At 46.8% G+C, this 16,165-nt stretch overlaps 1 protein-coding gene across 3 annotated transcripts in view; it reads left to right on the top strand.

Moving 5' to 3' along the window:
- Positions 1–16,165, top strand: part of PDCD11 (programmed cell death 11) — a 41,642-nt gene that overhangs the window by 13,873 nt on the left and 11,604 nt on the right. For all 3 annotated transcript variants that reach the window (XM_025274153.3, XM_025274154.3, XM_044935253.2), the window contains exons 11-22: positions 60–120; positions 742–888; positions 2,590–2,841; positions 3,366–3,500; positions 3,997–4,191; positions 5,126–5,296; positions 6,079–6,298; positions 7,095–7,244; positions 7,667–7,782; positions 9,451–9,992; positions 10,935–10,997; positions 16,019–16,127. In XM_025274153.3, coding sequence (XP_025129938.3) covers positions 60–120; positions 742–888; positions 2,590–2,841; positions 3,366–3,500; positions 3,997–4,191; positions 5,126–5,296; positions 6,079–6,298; positions 7,095–7,244; positions 7,667–7,782; positions 9,451–9,992; positions 10,935–10,997; positions 16,019–16,127 — 2,161 coding nt within the window. The remainder of the gene's footprint in view (positions 1–59; positions 121–741; positions 889–2,589; positions 2,842–3,365; positions 3,501–3,996; positions 4,192–5,125; positions 5,297–6,078; positions 6,299–7,094; positions 7,245–7,666; positions 7,783–9,450; positions 9,993–10,934; positions 10,998–16,018; positions 16,128–16,165) is intronic.

The raw sequence follows: 16,165 nt of genomic DNA on the forward strand, positions 1-16,165 counted from the left end.
TGAGTTTTAGGCAGCCTCTGCCCTAATGTATTTAATCTTGTATTTGCCTTTTGTTCTAGGTCTATTATTGAAGCTCAGTTCCTTTGGTATCATGACATCAAACCTGGGGCTTTGGTTAAGGTAAGACCTCAAGCATATAATTAGACGCTCTCCCACCTTCAGACAGTCTTTAGTTCACAGGTTAACTGGCAGCTCATTAGTCCTTAGATGAACACATTTAAAGGCATGCTCCTTCCCTCTGCCTGCTAACTGGGATTTCTTTTCCTTCTCTTGGGTGACTTGAAAATAATTTCACGGTAAAGTCTTGCTAGCACCATGCCACTACACAGAGGCAGTAGATCATCAGTCTTGGGAATTGATGGTGTTTGTTAGACCAGGTCAAAAGTTAGTTCTTTGGTAATTTAGCCACCTGGGATATTAGTAAGGAGTCAGTTCCAGTTGCCTTTCTTGTCTAGCCACTTAGCCCCAGTGGAGCAGCTCCACTTTATATGTAGAGTTCATTCCTTAGCAGACATAGTCCTCTCCATTGGAGATGGAACTGGTAAGACAGACAGAAAGATGCTCACCCAAAAAGGTGTGAAAGTTTCATAAATAAACTCTACTGCATCCAGCCCAGTGTGGGGCATGTGCTTGGCCCCTATGAGATCTGGAATAACAGGAGAGGTGTGAGATGCTTTGTTGTTAAGAAGTGTAGGAAAGACATTCTTGAGGCATCATGGCATCTTTTCCTTGGATTCTTAGGGCAAAGTGCTGACTATAAAGCCACACGGAATGGTGGTGAAGATGGGCAAGCAGATCAGGGGCCTGGTACCTACCATGCACCTGGCCGACATCCTTATAAAGAATCCGGAGAAGAAATACCACGTTGGGGATGAGGTCAAGTGCCGGGTGAGCCTCCTGAAGGGTTGCTGGTGGGGTTGGCCAGATAGGAAGAGAGCAGTGCTTCTCAGGTGAAGTTTCTGCCTTTTTCCACAAAGTGACCACATAATGTCTGCAGTGTTGTGCCTGGCACTGGGAAAAGAAAAATGGGTCCCTGCCTTTGATAATTGTATGGTATAATTGAGAGTTAAAATATCCATTCCTGAAGAGTGCAGGCCACGTGGCTTGGTGCAGGCTGTATGCTGAGGTCACATCTCAGAACAGGGAGATGAGGGTAGGCTTGGGCAGCAAGCATCATTGAGAATCAGTGATGATCAATAGCAGCTACCATGTAACATGTATTCTGTGCCAGTTGCTGAGCTCGGCACATCATAACATTTCATTTCATCCTTAAAATGGCCATAAGAAGCAAGTGCTGTTTTCCTCCTCTTTGCAGGTGGCGAGATGAAAGGCTAGGAATGCCAAGTGTCTTGCCCAGAGTCATACAGCTAATACATGGCAGAACCACTTTTCAAGTTGAACTCTATATGATAGTAATGTCTTCTCTCTAGATCTCTGGCAGAGGTGGGGCTTGAACTGGAAAGGATCAGTAGGATTTGGAAGGTTTAGGAAGATCAGGGGGTGTGTCAGGTACAGAAATAGCCCAAACAAAGCTGTCCAAACTTGAGTGTTTTACAACATAGACGTGGGTCCTGAGAGAAGCTGCACAGAGTTGTAAAGAGTAAATATGATAATACACAGTGCTCAGGGCCTGGTGTGTGCAAACTCAAGTGTTAGGTTTTCTTATTTTCATGTAATTTCGTTATTGGGTCGACAAAGATATTGGTTAGCCATTGGTACAAAATTTTACAGTAGTGGGGTCAGGAAGTTAAAGGAATTTCTCTGCCCTCAAGGAGATGACCGTCTGAGGAATGAGAGGTGGTTGGGTCTCTCAATCATAGTTTATAGCTAGTACACAGCTGTATTGAGGGGGTGAACACGCAGCAATACTGAGGACTGAGGGGGTGAACAGATTCAGTCATTCATTCTGTTAGACAAGATGCAGTGGTCCAGGAGAGAAAGGGAGTGGAGGCCAAGTAGGAGTAACCGACACAGGCCTCCTTTGAGGTGTGATGGCATGATGAGTGTTGCTCTAGGCCCAGGGGTCCCTTACAGGAGGAGATACATTTGAAATAGAGATGCATGCTCCCTGGGTTATCATCCAGCAAGAAGCAGGGAGGATCTACAGTTGAGATTTTTCTCAGAGAGAAAGAGATAGCGGGTTTTTAGGGACTGACCATGGCCCGGCCAGGGCTTCCTGGATAGCTTGGCTGGTAAACAATCTGCCTGCAAAACAGGAGACCCCAGTTCAATTCCTGAGTCAGGAAGTTCCCCTAGAGATGGCAGTATTCTTGGGCTTCCCTGGTGGCTCAAATGGTAAAGAATAAGAATCTTCCTGCAATGCAGGAGACCTGGGTTTCATCCTTGGGTTGAGAAGATCCCCTGGAGAAGGGCATGGCAATCCATTCCTGTATTCTTGCCTGGAGAATCCCCATGGACGGAGGAGCCTGGTGGGCTACAGTCCATAAGGTCGCAAAGAGTCAGACATGACTGAGCGACTAAGCACAGAACAGCACATGGCCCTCGGGCTCAGGGGGTGGCAGACACTCCCTCTTGTAGTGGCTCCCTCAGTAATGGATGACTTGGTGACAGCCAGTATCCTGTCCCTAGGTTTTGCTTTGTGACCCTAAAGCCAAGAAGCTCATGATGACCCTGAAGAAAACCCTGATTGAGTCCAAACTTCCTGCCATTACCTGCTATGATGATGCCAAGCCTGGTCTGCAGACACACGGCTTTATCCTCCGGGTCAAGGACTACGGCTGCATCGTGAAGTTCTACAATGACGTTCAGGGACTGGTGCCCAGGCACGAGCTCAGTGCCGAGTACGTCCCTGACCCAGAGAGTGTCTTTTACACGGGCCAGGTAACCCTTCCCCTGGACAGGCTCCTCTCCTCGATGACCCTGGGAACACAGATTTGAAGGAGTAGGAGAGCTGCCTTTTAAGGGATCTGGAAGAGAGCATGTGGGTAATGGGCCTGAGCCAGCTAAGTGGAGATGGAATGGAACAGAGGGCTCACTGGAAGCTGGTAAAGCTAATGGACCGTAGGCCCTCAACCTGGAGGTGTTAGTCTTCACCACACTACACGAGTCCCTCACATCAGCAGTTGGTCTGAGGCCACTGTCACCACAAGGGGGCACTGTCCTAAATCTAGTGAGTCTACAGCAGACTCAAAAAGTTTTTTAAACTTGGAGTTATACCCCCAAATTCATCTATGTCTGTTTTTCACCCAGAAGGCTGATTCAGGGGGATTCTGTGTAACTCTCAGTACGTTTGTTTTCACTGCCTTCTGGTCTGATCCAGAGTCTTGGGGGCTCTCCCAAGGCCTGTGTGGCACTGGGGCGGGGGTACCTCTTTCCAGGGCCGAGCAGGTGTCGTTTCTCACCAGGTGGTGAAGGTCGTGGTGCTGAACTGTGAGCCGTCCAAGGAGAGGATGCTCTTGTCCTTCAGGCTGTTGAGTGATCCGAAGCAAGAGTGTGAAGGACAGAGTCAGAAGAAAAAGAAAGCCGTTAGTGCTGGGCAGGTACCTGACTTCTCCAGACAAATTGGTTTAGTTACAGAAGCAGAGAACAGGGTGCCACTGACACTGGGGTCCTGGAACCCCTGGAGGGGAAGCTCAAAGGAGCTACCTACAGTGCTGGGCATGTGTCGGAGCACAGGGAAGCTGTCAGGAAAGGAGAATGCTGCTGCCGTGTGGCTTGTCCTCGGTGTGCTGCTGCCCTTCTCCTCTGCGGGCTCTAGGGCCAGCGTGCAAGGCTGTCTTTCCCTTGGGACCCATTGGAGGGACTTGGGAGAGGAGCGACGTGAGCAGCAGATGGGTCCTGCTGTGTGTGTGGTGTGTGTGCCTGCCGGGTCTTTGGGAGTATGGGGTAGGAATGGGAGAAAGCTGCTTCTCTGATCTCGACTTCTCAGTCATCCCTGGTGCTGGAATTTGATGCCTCTGATCTCCACCTGCCCCATACCGGCTGCTCTCTTGTCAAGACAAGTACTGTATTTTTGTCTTTCTCCTCCCTGGGTAGTTGGTGGATGTGAAGGTTTTAGAGAAGACCAAAGACGGGCTGAAGGTGGCTGTCCTGCCCCACAACATCCCCGGCTTCCTCCCCACGGCTCATCTGTCGGACCACGTCACCAACGGCCCACTGTTGTATCACTGGCTCCAGACAGGTGACACCCTGCACCGGGTCCTGTGTCTGAGCGCGAGTGAGGAGCGGGTTGTATCCTTTACCGGCTGTGGGGGCCACGGAAGTGGAGGTGGGGGAGTGTTGCGCCTCTGGGGAGGTGCACAGGGGACCTCCGGGTCAGGTTCTGCTCTTAGTTGGAAAATCATGCGAAAGAAGTGGGTTCTGCCTTCACAGGTACACACATCCATCCAACCACACCAGGGGGCAAGCCTGCACTTTGCCTCTGTTTTCCTGGTGGTAATTAGAGCAAGACCGAGGTGTTGCTTGCAGATACTAGTGGTCAATGCAGAGTGGGAGTCCAGGGTGTTGGGGAGGGGGCCACGTTGCATGCCGGGACACCCTCAGTGGCACATCCAGCCTTCTCAGGGTGCTTAGTGCTTGTCCCCGAGTTGGAACAGTTGGTAAGGACCTGCTGTGTCTTTTCTTCCCTCCCTCTGTGCCCTGCTGAGATACGGGTCTCAGAATATTGGTCTTAGTGTGGCAGCTTAGAAGGAAGACCCTGCTTTCTTTCTCACAGAATGTAAAATGAAATCTCCTCAGAATGAAGATGGACAGAGGAGGTGAAATAGGGTTGGTTGGTAAAAGATGGAGGCAAGAGGGTGGTGTCGTGGCTGATCCAGCTGCCAAGCCACCGGGGATGAGCCATTCCCTTTCGGTCCGCTCTGGTAATCCAGAGATAAGTTGATAAAAAAAAGGAATGAAATAGTGATTCCCAGACTGCAGTGTGTGTCAGAGTCACCTGGAGGGTTTTGATCCAGCAGAGCCTGCTGTCCCGCCCGCCCCCACCCCGTCTGATTCAGCAGGTCTTCAGTGGTGTGTAAGGGTTTGCCTCAGGTTCCAGGTGATGTGGTGGCTGTTCATCTGCACACTCAGAGAATCACTGTGGTAGAGAGAGTGGAGAAAGGAGACGGGAGAGGTGGACAGCACATCAGCCCTTTTTGGAACATTCCTTGATGAAGTCCACTAGCTCCTTTGCAGGAAGCCAGCCTTGGTCTCCGCAGTAGAGGGTGGCCAGAATCCCAAGAGCTTCTCAGAAATCCATCCCGGAATGCTGCTCATTGGTTTTGTGAAGAACATCAAGGACTACGGTGTGTTCGTCCAGTTCCCCTCAGGTCTTAGTGGACTGGCCCCCAAAGCTGTAAGTTCAGATTCCTGCACAAGGGCCTTTGAGGGGAGACCCTGTTGGGTCACAGACCCGGAGGGCTGGTGGGGAAGAGCAGGATACTCTATATTCTCTTGAAACACTCTCAGGGGCATCCCATAAAGGTGCTGGGTGAGGAGGAGTGGAGCTGAGATTCCATCTGCATTCCTCTTGCCCTTTCTGTGTCCTGGCTCAGGGCTGTGTCCTAGAGGAAGGGGTAACTTTGCACTTCATGCCATGGCATTGGGAAGGTCATTGGATGGCCATCTTTTGCAACTGGAGAGGATCCTAGAGATCCCACAGGATCACTTAGGCTACTGCATACACTGAGATCAGGAGGGCGAGGGAGTCTTATCAAAGCCTGTGTAAGATGGTGGAGAGCAAAGGGCTCATCGCTCATTGCTGCCACAGACAGTTCATAAATCTCTCTCCCTTCCCTCCGTGTGTTTCCCTCATGTCTTGCCTGGGCAGGTCTCATTTGCCTCTCCTGCCAAAACGATTTTAAAGTTGGGAGCAGAGGGGAGGGCCCCAGAAGCACGCATAGTGAGGGGCAGAGAGTTGCTCGGGGCCTTCCTAGCTGGTGGCCTTAGAAGGCTGGGTTAGCAGCCAGGGCGCCTGCTGTGTACTTATGGAAGGGGAATACAGCTGTACTCAGAATTGGAGAACTTTGCTGGGGTACACCTACTGCCTCACACGCTTCTTTCTGGGTGCTTCAAGGGGGTGGTTCTAATAGAGGCTTCCTTTCCTTTCTTCATTTTGTGCTTGGTTCTTCCCTTTAGATCTTGAGTGACAAGTTTGTGACCTCCACAAGTGACCACTTTGTCGAGGGGCAGACGGTGGTTGCAAAGGTGACCAACGTGGACGAGGAGAAGCAGCGGATGCTGCTGTCGCTGCGGCTGTCGGACTGCACCCTGGGGGACCTGGCCACAACCAGCCTCCTCCTCCTGAGCCAGTGCCTGGAGGAGCGGCAGGGCGTCCGCAGCCTCATGAGCAACCGAGGTGGGGGCAATAGGGTAGACAGTGAGGGCCAGGGTGGAGCGTGTGCAGCCTCCATTAGGCCTGTCTGTTCCAATGAGTTGTTTGGCTCCCCCGATATTTAAAAAAACAAGGCTAAACTTTTAAAAATGGGAGTAGGACCTCTGAAGAGTGCACAAATCTGTTAGGGTACTGCTCAGTAAAGTGAACGCCCCTGTTTAACTGCCACCCAGATTCCAATGAAAGATTATCGCTGTTAGCCCAGGAGTTGCTGTGCTCCCTCCCAGTCCAGAATCCAGATTCCCCTGAGTTCTGTGGCCTCAGGTTTGCATTTGTGTGAATCCATTCACCCCGTCACTTTCTGTTCCTTTATTCATCACGTGTGGTGAGTGATAAAATGGAGCCAGGGACTTGCTGGAGGACTTCGTAGGGGTTATTAGTCTGATCCTCTTAAGTGTTGAAAGTTGTGTAGAATTGTTGGAACCCTGATGGGATTTGGGAATAAGAAGCTTGAAAGGGTAGCTTCCAAACAGAAAGGATGAAAATTCCAAAGCCAAGACAAAGCATGTGTTCCTGACATTGATTGGCTATTTCCATGGATTATGGCCAGGAGGGATTCGCAGGGGGGCATAGGTCTCTGCCTGTGATGGTTGTGTTCATGGACATCAGACATTTTTACCAAGAGTGGTTTTACCTTCACAGTGTTTCCAATGCAGAGTGTTGGAAATGTCCTCCGTATGGCAGCATATTTCCAAAGGGAAAAGAATGGTGAGTGTTGTTTCATCTTGTTAATCCCTGTTCCCTTTGGATTTCTTGTCAGACTCTGTGTTGATCCAGACTTTGGCTGAGATGATCCCGGGGATGGCCCTTGACCTGGAGGTGCAGGAGGTGTTGGAAGATGGTTCTGTGCTGTTCAGTGAGGGCCCTGTGCCTGGCCTGGTCCTGAGAGCCAGCAAGTATCATCGGGCAGGTGAGTGCATTTCTCTCACCTGTCTTGGTCGGTAGGGGAACCCTTTGCCCATTGCTTCCTCTTCTGGGTACAGAATTTCCAAATACATAGGCTAAATGAGCTGATTCACTGCAAGTTTTTGGCATGCTTATCTTGTGTAAATGCAAACGAAGACAGCCGCAATACTAATGGAGGTGTAGGTATGAATCCTTTTATTGTTGTATTTGGGTGAATCTAGATTTTTTATTTATCAGGTTGTGTAAATTGACACACTTGAATTATGGGAACTCAACCCTAGGCTTCCCTAACCCGTATAGACCCAGGACATAGGTCCTCTTCTGTTTTGTGCTTAAGGGCTGCAGGGCGGTTGGGGAGATGCTGTCTTCTTCCCCGTTCCCCGGTTCCAGGAGGGTGATCACATTGTGTGTGGTTCTGCACTGCAGGGCAGGAGCTGAAACCTGGGCAGAAAAAGAAGGCTGTGATCTTAAACGTTGATATGTTGAAGTTGGAAGTACATGTTTCCCTCTGCCACGATTTGGTGAATAGAAAAGCTAAAAAGGTAAGCTTGTTGATTGTGGACTTCATTGCCATGATTTCAGAGGCACTACACACCCACCCCTTCAATCCCACATGCTCTGCATATGCTTGTACGCAGGGTAACTATGTGCCTGGATTTGTTTGGGTCATTCCCAGGTGTACCTGTCGTCTGGTGTGCTTGGTTTTTTTGTTTTTGTTTTTTTGACTAAGCTGTGTGGCTTGCCAGATCTTGGTTCCCTGACCGGGGATTGAACCCAGGCCCTGGCAGTGACATCACAGGTCACAACCATGGGAGAGCCCGGGAATTGCCCTGGTGTGCTCGTCAGTAGCAGTGACGTCCACTCTAGTTCAGGCGGATGAATCACACGGTCACCCTGATTAGGGCCAAGCTGGTGTCTAGAGGAGAGCAGCAGGCGAGGTGGCAACTGTAGGACTGACAGACTGAGGAGTCCATGCAGAGGAGGGGAGGCCACTGTCTGCTTGGTGCCACGTGAGAGCATCTGGGCTAATGTTGCTAAGGCATTGAATTTTAAGAGAAGCCAGAATTTAATTTTTTTTTTCTTGAAATATGTGTGGGAAATGTTAGAAACTCTTTTTTAAACATCATGTGAACCAAACAGAGCATGTCTGTGGGTAGTCTGACTCCAGGCTGTTCATCTGCACCCACTCTGTCCACTTTGTGTGGGCAAAGAATAGCTTCAAGAAAGCTCTCAAATTGAGAGCTTTCTCATTTTCTCTCCAGATGACACATATATTTCATCAGTTTCTGAAGTACTTATTAAGCTTCTCATTGCATAGGGTATGTTACAGAGGATTATAATAGATATAATCCTTAACCTCTAGTTGCTTCTAATTTTGAGACTTTGAGACACAAAGAGAAGTAGCAAACAGTATTAACCCCTCACTAAGCTTTCTAGCAGGGCTTCCCAGGTGGCACTAATGGTAAAGACCCTCCCTGCCAATGCAGGAGACATAAGAGATGCGGGTTCGATCCCTGGGTCGGGAAGATCCCCTGGAGGAGGGCACGGCAACCCTCTTCTGCATTCTTGCCTGGAGCATCTCCATGGACAGAGGAGCCTGGTGGGCTACTGTCATAGGGTCGCAGAGAGTCGGACACGACTGAAGCAACTTAGTATGCATGCATACAAGCTTTCTAGTAGGCCCCATTTCCATTTTATCATCTGAATGAAGCTGGCTCTCATGTAAAGGCGTGAGCACAGGTTGGATGATGGGGAAGGATAGGCTACATCCTCGTACACAGGAAGCTGTCGGTAGTGACTCTCTTGTTGGCTGAGTGAAAACATTGGATGGAGAGCTGCAGGACTAGGAGAGCAGGAACCACAGTGTTGTGTTAAAGCTGGAGCACCGTTAGTGGTCACCTGGCTGTACATCAGAGTCACCTGTAAAGTTGTGCTTTCGTCAGTTGTAGGATAGGACTAGGAATCTGAATTCAAAACAGAAGCTAACTCCAGGCGATCCTGACATAGTTCCTTGAGTGTGATCATGTCGACAGCCTCAGAATACAGGAGGGGAAACTGGGTCCAGGGAGTGGAGGCTAGTTTGCTCCAGCTCACGTGAGCCTTGGGTCCCCGGGACTCAGAGGGCTTCCTCAGTCACACCCTGCCCAGTGGGTGAGGAATGAGTCCTTGTGCTCTGTAAGAAGCAGGGATGGTGGTTTTCTGTTTTCCAGCTGAAGAAAGGCAGTGACCTCCAGGCCATTGTGCAGCACTTGGAAGAGTCCTTTGCCGTTGCCTCCTTGGTAGAAACTGGCCACCTCGCCGCTTTCTCCCTGACCTCTCACCTGAACGACACCTTCCGCTTTGACTCAGAGAAATTGCAAGTGGGGCAAGGCGTCTCCCTAACCCTCCAGACCACAGAACCAGGAGTGACCGGTCTCCTTTTAGCCATTGAGGGGCCAGCTGCCAAGAGGACCATGAGACAGACCCGGAAGGACTCAGAGACAGTCGACGAGGACGAGGAAGTGGATCCGGCCCTGGTCATAGGGACTGTAAAGAAGCACACCCTGTCCATTGGGGACATGGTCACGGGGACTGTCAAGTCCATTAAGCCTACCCATGTGGTTGTGACCCTAGAAGACGGCATCATTGGCTGCATCCATGCCTCCCACATTCTAGATGATGTTCCAGTGGGCACATCTCCTACTGCCAAGCTGAAAGTTGGGAAGAAAGTCACTGCCCGAGTGATTGGCGGGAGAGACATGAAGACCTTCAAGTATGGAAGCTTAGGGCCAAGGGCTGGCTTTTTTTTTGTTCAGCTTTGTTTTTATTTATGCAGAGGGTCTGGCTTTGAGGAGAGCTTGTTGTAATTGTAGGAGAAGGGATGGGAACTGGGGAAGGTTCCAAAAATCGTGCATATGTCAGCTTTTCTTTTAGTTCACCAAAGTATTCACCAAAGAGTCCCTTTGTCTCTCTCTTATACTTGTGTATAAGGTAGTGGTTAAGAGCATTCATTTAAAGTCAGATCTGGGTTGAGTTCTAGATTTGCCACTTAAAATTACATGACCACAAGTTAAACAGTTCCTTGGCTCTCTCCGTTTTATTTTCCTGATTTGTAAAGTGGGAGTGATGGTAGTGACTACCTTGTAGGGCCATCGCAACCACGGGAAGAGGGCACCTGGCGCGGAGTGTGCCTGCTGGGTTGTCTGACACATAGTTATTGTTCGGTATATATCAGCAGTTACTGTAATCCACTCCCCAGTACATACCTTAATTGTATTCATTTACTTTAAATTGAGTCACAATTGTTATTGCTGCAGAAGTCCTTGCTATAAGAAAACCAAAAGAAGAATTCTAAGTCTAGCCAATAATTTGCATATTAATTTCAGTACCTGTGGGAACTTCAGTAAATCATTTATTCTCTCTAGACCTCAATTTCCTTCTTTTTAGAATGAAAGAGTTGGAGTATATTATCTGTAAGGAAAATTCATTTCAGGCTTTAATATGATAATCCCAAAAGATCAGATGAGCTAATTTCTGAACGTTGACTCAGACATTGAGAATGGAAACCCTCAAGCCTGATGTTACCAGGGGGCGGTGTGCTGGTGGAATGGGTAGTTTTTTTAAGCTCGGTTGGGTGGGAAGTTAGAAATTCTGATCTCCAGATTATAGTGTGACAGAGAATAAGAGAACTGATCTGACTTTATTTCTTTTCCAGGTTTCTCCCAATAAGTCATCCCAGATTTATTCGAACCATCCCAGAGTTGAGTGTTCGGCCAAGGTGAGGGGAGCTCCAGTGGTTCCGTAGAAAGAGCATGGGCTTTGGAGTCAGGAACCGGAATTCTTAGTCTTAATTCAGCCAGTGTTGTGACTTATTTTGCCTCTCTCTGTCCAGGTTGTCTTTTTTTTCTTCAGGAGAGATATTTGTCTGGTTTCTCAGTATAGCTAAATTAGAGAGATTATATGAAAATCAATGTGAAAGCTGTATTCAGAGTTTAAGTATCAATTTAAAGGCTGATTCCAAGTCTGTCTGTTGACGTTTGACAAAAAGAAACATTTTTGCTCTCAACCTAGTATTCTCAGTTCAGTTCAGTCATTCAGTCATGTGCAACTCTTTGCGACCCCATGGACTGCAGAACGCCAGGCTTCATTGTCCATTACCAACTCTCGGAGCTTACTAAAAAACTCATGTCCATTGAGTTGGTGATGCTATCCAACCACCTCATCCTCTGTTGTCCCCTTCTCCTCCAGCCTTCAATCATTCCCAGCATCAGAGTCTTTTCAGATGAGGCAGTTCTTCACATCAGGTGGCCAAAGTATTGGAATTTCAGCTTTATCATCAGTCCTTCCAATGAGTATTCAGAACTGATTTCCTTTAGGATGGACTGGTTTGATCTGCTTGCAGTCCAAGGGACTCTCAAGAATCTTCTCCAACACCATAGTTCAAAAGCATCAATTCTTCGGCACTCAGCTTTCTTTATAGTCCAACTCTCACATCCATACATGACTACTGGAAAAACCATAGCCTTGACTAGATGGACCTTTGTTGGCAAAGTAATGTCTCTGCTTTTTAATATGCTGTCTAGGTTGGTCATAGCTTTTCTTCCAAGGAGCAAGCATCTTTTAATTTCATGGCTGCAATCACCATCTGCAGTGATTTGGGGGCCCAAAAAAAGTCTGTCACTCTTTCCTCATCTATTTGCCATGGAATGATGGGACCTGATGCCATGATCTTAGTTTTCTGAATGTTGAGGTTTTTTGTTTTTTTTTAGAATTTTGAGTTTTAAGCCAACTTTTTCACTCTCACTTTCAAGAGGCTCTTTAGTTCTTCTTCGCTTTCTGCCATAAGGGTGGTGTCATCTGCATATCTGAGATTATTGATATTTCTTCTGGCGATCTTGATTCCAGCTTATGCTTCATCCAGTCCAGCATTTCTCATGATGTACTCTACGTATAAGTTAAATATGCAGGGTGACAGTATACAGCCTTGACGTATTCCTTTCCTGATTTGGAACCAGTCAGTTGTTCCATGTCCAGTTCTAACTGTTGCTTCTTGACCTTCATACAGATTTGTCAGGAGGCAGATAAAGTGGTCTGGTATTCTCATCTCTTTTAAGAATTTTCCACAGTTTGTTATGATCCACACAGTCAAAGGCTTTGGCATAGTCAATAAAGCAGAAATAAATGTTTTTCTGGAACTCTCTTGCTTTTTCAGTGATCCAGCAGATGTTGGCAATTAGATCTCTGGTTCCTCTGCCTTTTCTATAACCAGCTTGAACATCTGGAATTTCATGGTTCACATACTGTTGAAGCCTGGCGTGGAGAATTTTGAGCATTACTTTGCTAGTGTGTGAGATGAGTACAATTGTGTGGTAGTTTGAGCATTCTTTGGTGTTGCCTTTCTTTGGGATTGGAATGAACACTGACCTTTTCCAGTCCTGTGGCCCCTGCTGAGTTTTCCAAATTTGCTGGCATATTGAGTGTAGCACTTTCACAGCATCATCTTTTAGGATTTGAAATAGCTCAACTGGAATTGCATCACCTCCACTAGCTTTGTTCGTAGTGATGCTTCCTAAGGCCCACTTGACTTTGCATTCCAGTATGTCTGGCTGGCTCTAGGTGAGTGATCATATACCATCATGGTTATCTGGGTCATGAAGATATTTTATAGTGCTTCTGTGTATTCTTGCCACCTCTTCTTAATATCTTCTGCTGCTGTTAGGTCCATACTAATGTACTCATCTTTGCATGAAATATTCCCTTGATATCTCTAATTTTCTTGAAGAGATCTCTTTTCTTTCCCATTCTATTGCTTTCCTCTATTTCTTTGCATTCATCACTGAGGAAGGCTTTCTTATCTCTCCTTGCTATTCTTTGGAACTCTGCATTCAGATGCTTATATCTTTCCTTTTCTCCTTTGCCTTTCACTTCTTTTTTCACTGCTTTTTGTAAGGCCTCCTCAGACAACCTATTTGCCTTTTTGCATTTCTTTTTCTTGGGGATGGTCTTGATCACTGCCTCCTGTATAATGTCACGAACCTCCATCCATAGTTCTTCAGGCACTCTGTTTATCAGATCTAATCCCTGGAATCTCTTTGAACCTTGTATTCTAGAACTCACTAATTCCCTAAACATACACCGTGTAGCCAAGAATACTTGTTCTTTGAGTGTGGACTACTGCTTGGTGACTGAAAATTTTAGGTCATACTCTAGTGGATTATGCAAAGGGATGTTCCACAAGGGATGCTGAGCGCACTAGTAGGACTGGTAGTAGACTGGTAGAACTGGTAGTTCCGTGTAGTGGTGGATCCAGTTTGTCTGGGGTCATGCTTTTAGAGAATCTTAAGCATGTTGATATGTGGGCCTGTCTGCTTCTGCTTCCCACATTCAAAAAAAAAAAAAACAAACCCCAGCCTCTCGGGACCGCATAGGCCATCCGTGAGTGCAGCTAGACCCACAGCACTGCCAGTGCCTCTGCAGTCAGGCCCCCATCCATCCAGGCTGTAAGTCTTATGTGCCTAGGATGTCATGCAGGGACTGGACAGCTTAAACAGCTTTCTGAGGTTAAGGCTTGATCAGCATCCCAAAGGGATCAGAAGAGAAGTGGAATAGTGCTGGGAGGGCTTGTGTCTGAGATAGGGAGATACTTCTGGAACCCTGAGCACCAGATGCTGATAGTGCTGTGGCAGTGTGGGTCGAGCCAGGAAATGAGTGCATTCCATTGAGGACATGGGGGATGGATAACAGACAGACAGATGGACGGGCAAAACTCCAGCACATCTTGCACCTCCTCCGTGCACCTGTGTTGTATTGTTAATTATTTAATCAACGCCTCTGAGAAGCATAGTATAAACATAATGGTATAACTGTTGTGTTTCTCAAATGCTTTTGTTTAAATTATGTATTTTGAAGTCAGGAGGGAAAACATTTGTTTAATCGATGGTGTTGACTAACTTGACAAAATGCTTATTTTCAAAATGCAATATTTTCATTCCCACTTAGATATGGAGATCTCCTGCACAAAGAGAATGTCCTATATCTTGGAGCAGAGTTCAGGGTGGGTAAGGGTCTCTCAAACTAGATGAGATGTTTCCTGATCAATTAATTACTCCTTTGGAGGGGCTGCAGTTAGGAGAGCAGATGGTTCAGGAGTCTTTATGTGTGTCTTGGGAATTCCTGCTAGTTGCTGAGTTTTCTCTTGGCATTAATGTAGTTATGGCTGCTTTTTTTTTTTTTTTGAGAGAGAAAGGTAAATTAAAATAATTTGGGAAAAAGAAAACATATACTTGTAATGTGTGTTTGTGTTTTATTTTTAAATTTTTTCTTTTAGCTTAAACAGCAGACATCTATTTTCTCATGATTTTGGAGACTTTTGGTCTGAGACAAAGGTATCAGTAGGGTTTGTGCTTCTGAGGCCTGTCTCAGCTTGCGGATGGCTCTCTCCTCCCAGTGTCTTCATATGGGCTTTTCTTTGTATTTATCTGTGTTCTAATCTTTTTTCAAATTTTTTTTATTGTGGTGAAAACACAACGTAAATTTACCCTCTTAGCATATTGTCAGCTATATGCACGTGTTGTAAACAGATCTCTAAACTTTTTCATCTTGCATTAACTAAAACTCTATACCCATTCATTTCCTGCTCACCTCCCAGCCTCTTGCAACCATCATTCTACTTTCTGTCTCTTTGAGTTTGAGTTTGATGTCTTTGGATGCCTCACGTAAGTGGAGTCATGCATAATCCTGTGACTGGTTTATTTCACTTAGTACCATGTTCTCAAAGTTCATAGGATATCTGTATTTCAGCTTTACTTGTATATGAATTTCCTGTGGTTTTTATATTCACCAGTACTTGGCTATTATATGCTACAGTTTTACCGGTGTTACTTGTACCATGTTATTGACGAGTTCTATTTTGTTTTAGAAATTTGGATGGGTAAGCTGGGCTAGGTTGGAACGGTGGGAGTTCTTTGCTTCCTTTGAAGTGATTTGTAGACTGATAATTTTCAGACCACATCTCCTTGTTGCTTTTCTGCATAGACAAAGAGAATCAAGAAAGTGGTAATGCCAGAGTAGCACAGGACATTTTTGAGTCAGAAGCTCTGACTTGAGTTCCTGGGTCTGTACCATAAAATGAGTTTAATAGTATCTTTCCTTGGAGAAGGCAATGGCACCCCACTCCAGTACTCTTGCCTGAAAATCCCGTGGACAGAGGAGCCTGGTGGGCTGCAGTCCATGGGGTCGCTAAGAGTTGGACATGACTGAGCGACTTTACTTTCACTTTTCACTTTCATGCATTGGAGAAGGAAATGGCAACCCACTCCAGTGTTCTTGCCTGGAGAATCCCAGGGACGGGGGAGCCTGGTGGGCCGCCGTCTATGGGGTCACACAGAGTCGGACACGACTGAAGCGACTTAGCAGCAGCAGCAGTATCTTTCCTGTTTGAGTCATACATGAGAGTGTCGTCACATTCATCTGTGAAAGCAGTTCTGTAAACAGTAAAGCGGTAGCTCAAGCATTGAAATAAGGAAAGTCATTTCATTTTCTACACTTATGAAGGTTATTATTGGCTACCTACTTTGTAGTTTGTTCATACTTAGGTGAGTGAGTTGGAAAGGATTAACTGTCATGCAGGTATTGTGAACATTCATTCCCGTTTATGGACGGAAATGGGGGTGTGCATGGTTGGTGTGTATGTGTTAGGGGAGTCCAGTAAAATTAATCCAGGGCCAGTTAGGGGAGATGGTCTCAAGCTAGAAGCTTATAGAGATTGGTTTACTCTTTCCATTGCCTTTCTGCAAACAGTGAGCTGAAGGAGGATGGCCATACTACTCTCAACACTCACTCTGTAAGCCCCTTGGAGAAGATTAAACAGTATCAGCCTGGTCAGACTGTGACTTGCTTCTTGAAGAAGGTGAGAAGTGCATGCCCTGCAATGCAGTGCTGTCTTTC

The sequence above is a fragment of the Bubalus bubalis genome, chromosome 23 (assembly GCF_019923935.1).
Source record: "Bubalus bubalis isolate 160015118507 breed Murrah chromosome 23, NDDB_SH_1, whole genome shotgun sequence".
Taxonomy (NCBI): Eukaryota; Metazoa; Chordata; class Mammalia; order Artiodactyla; family Bovidae; genus Bubalus; species Bubalus bubalis.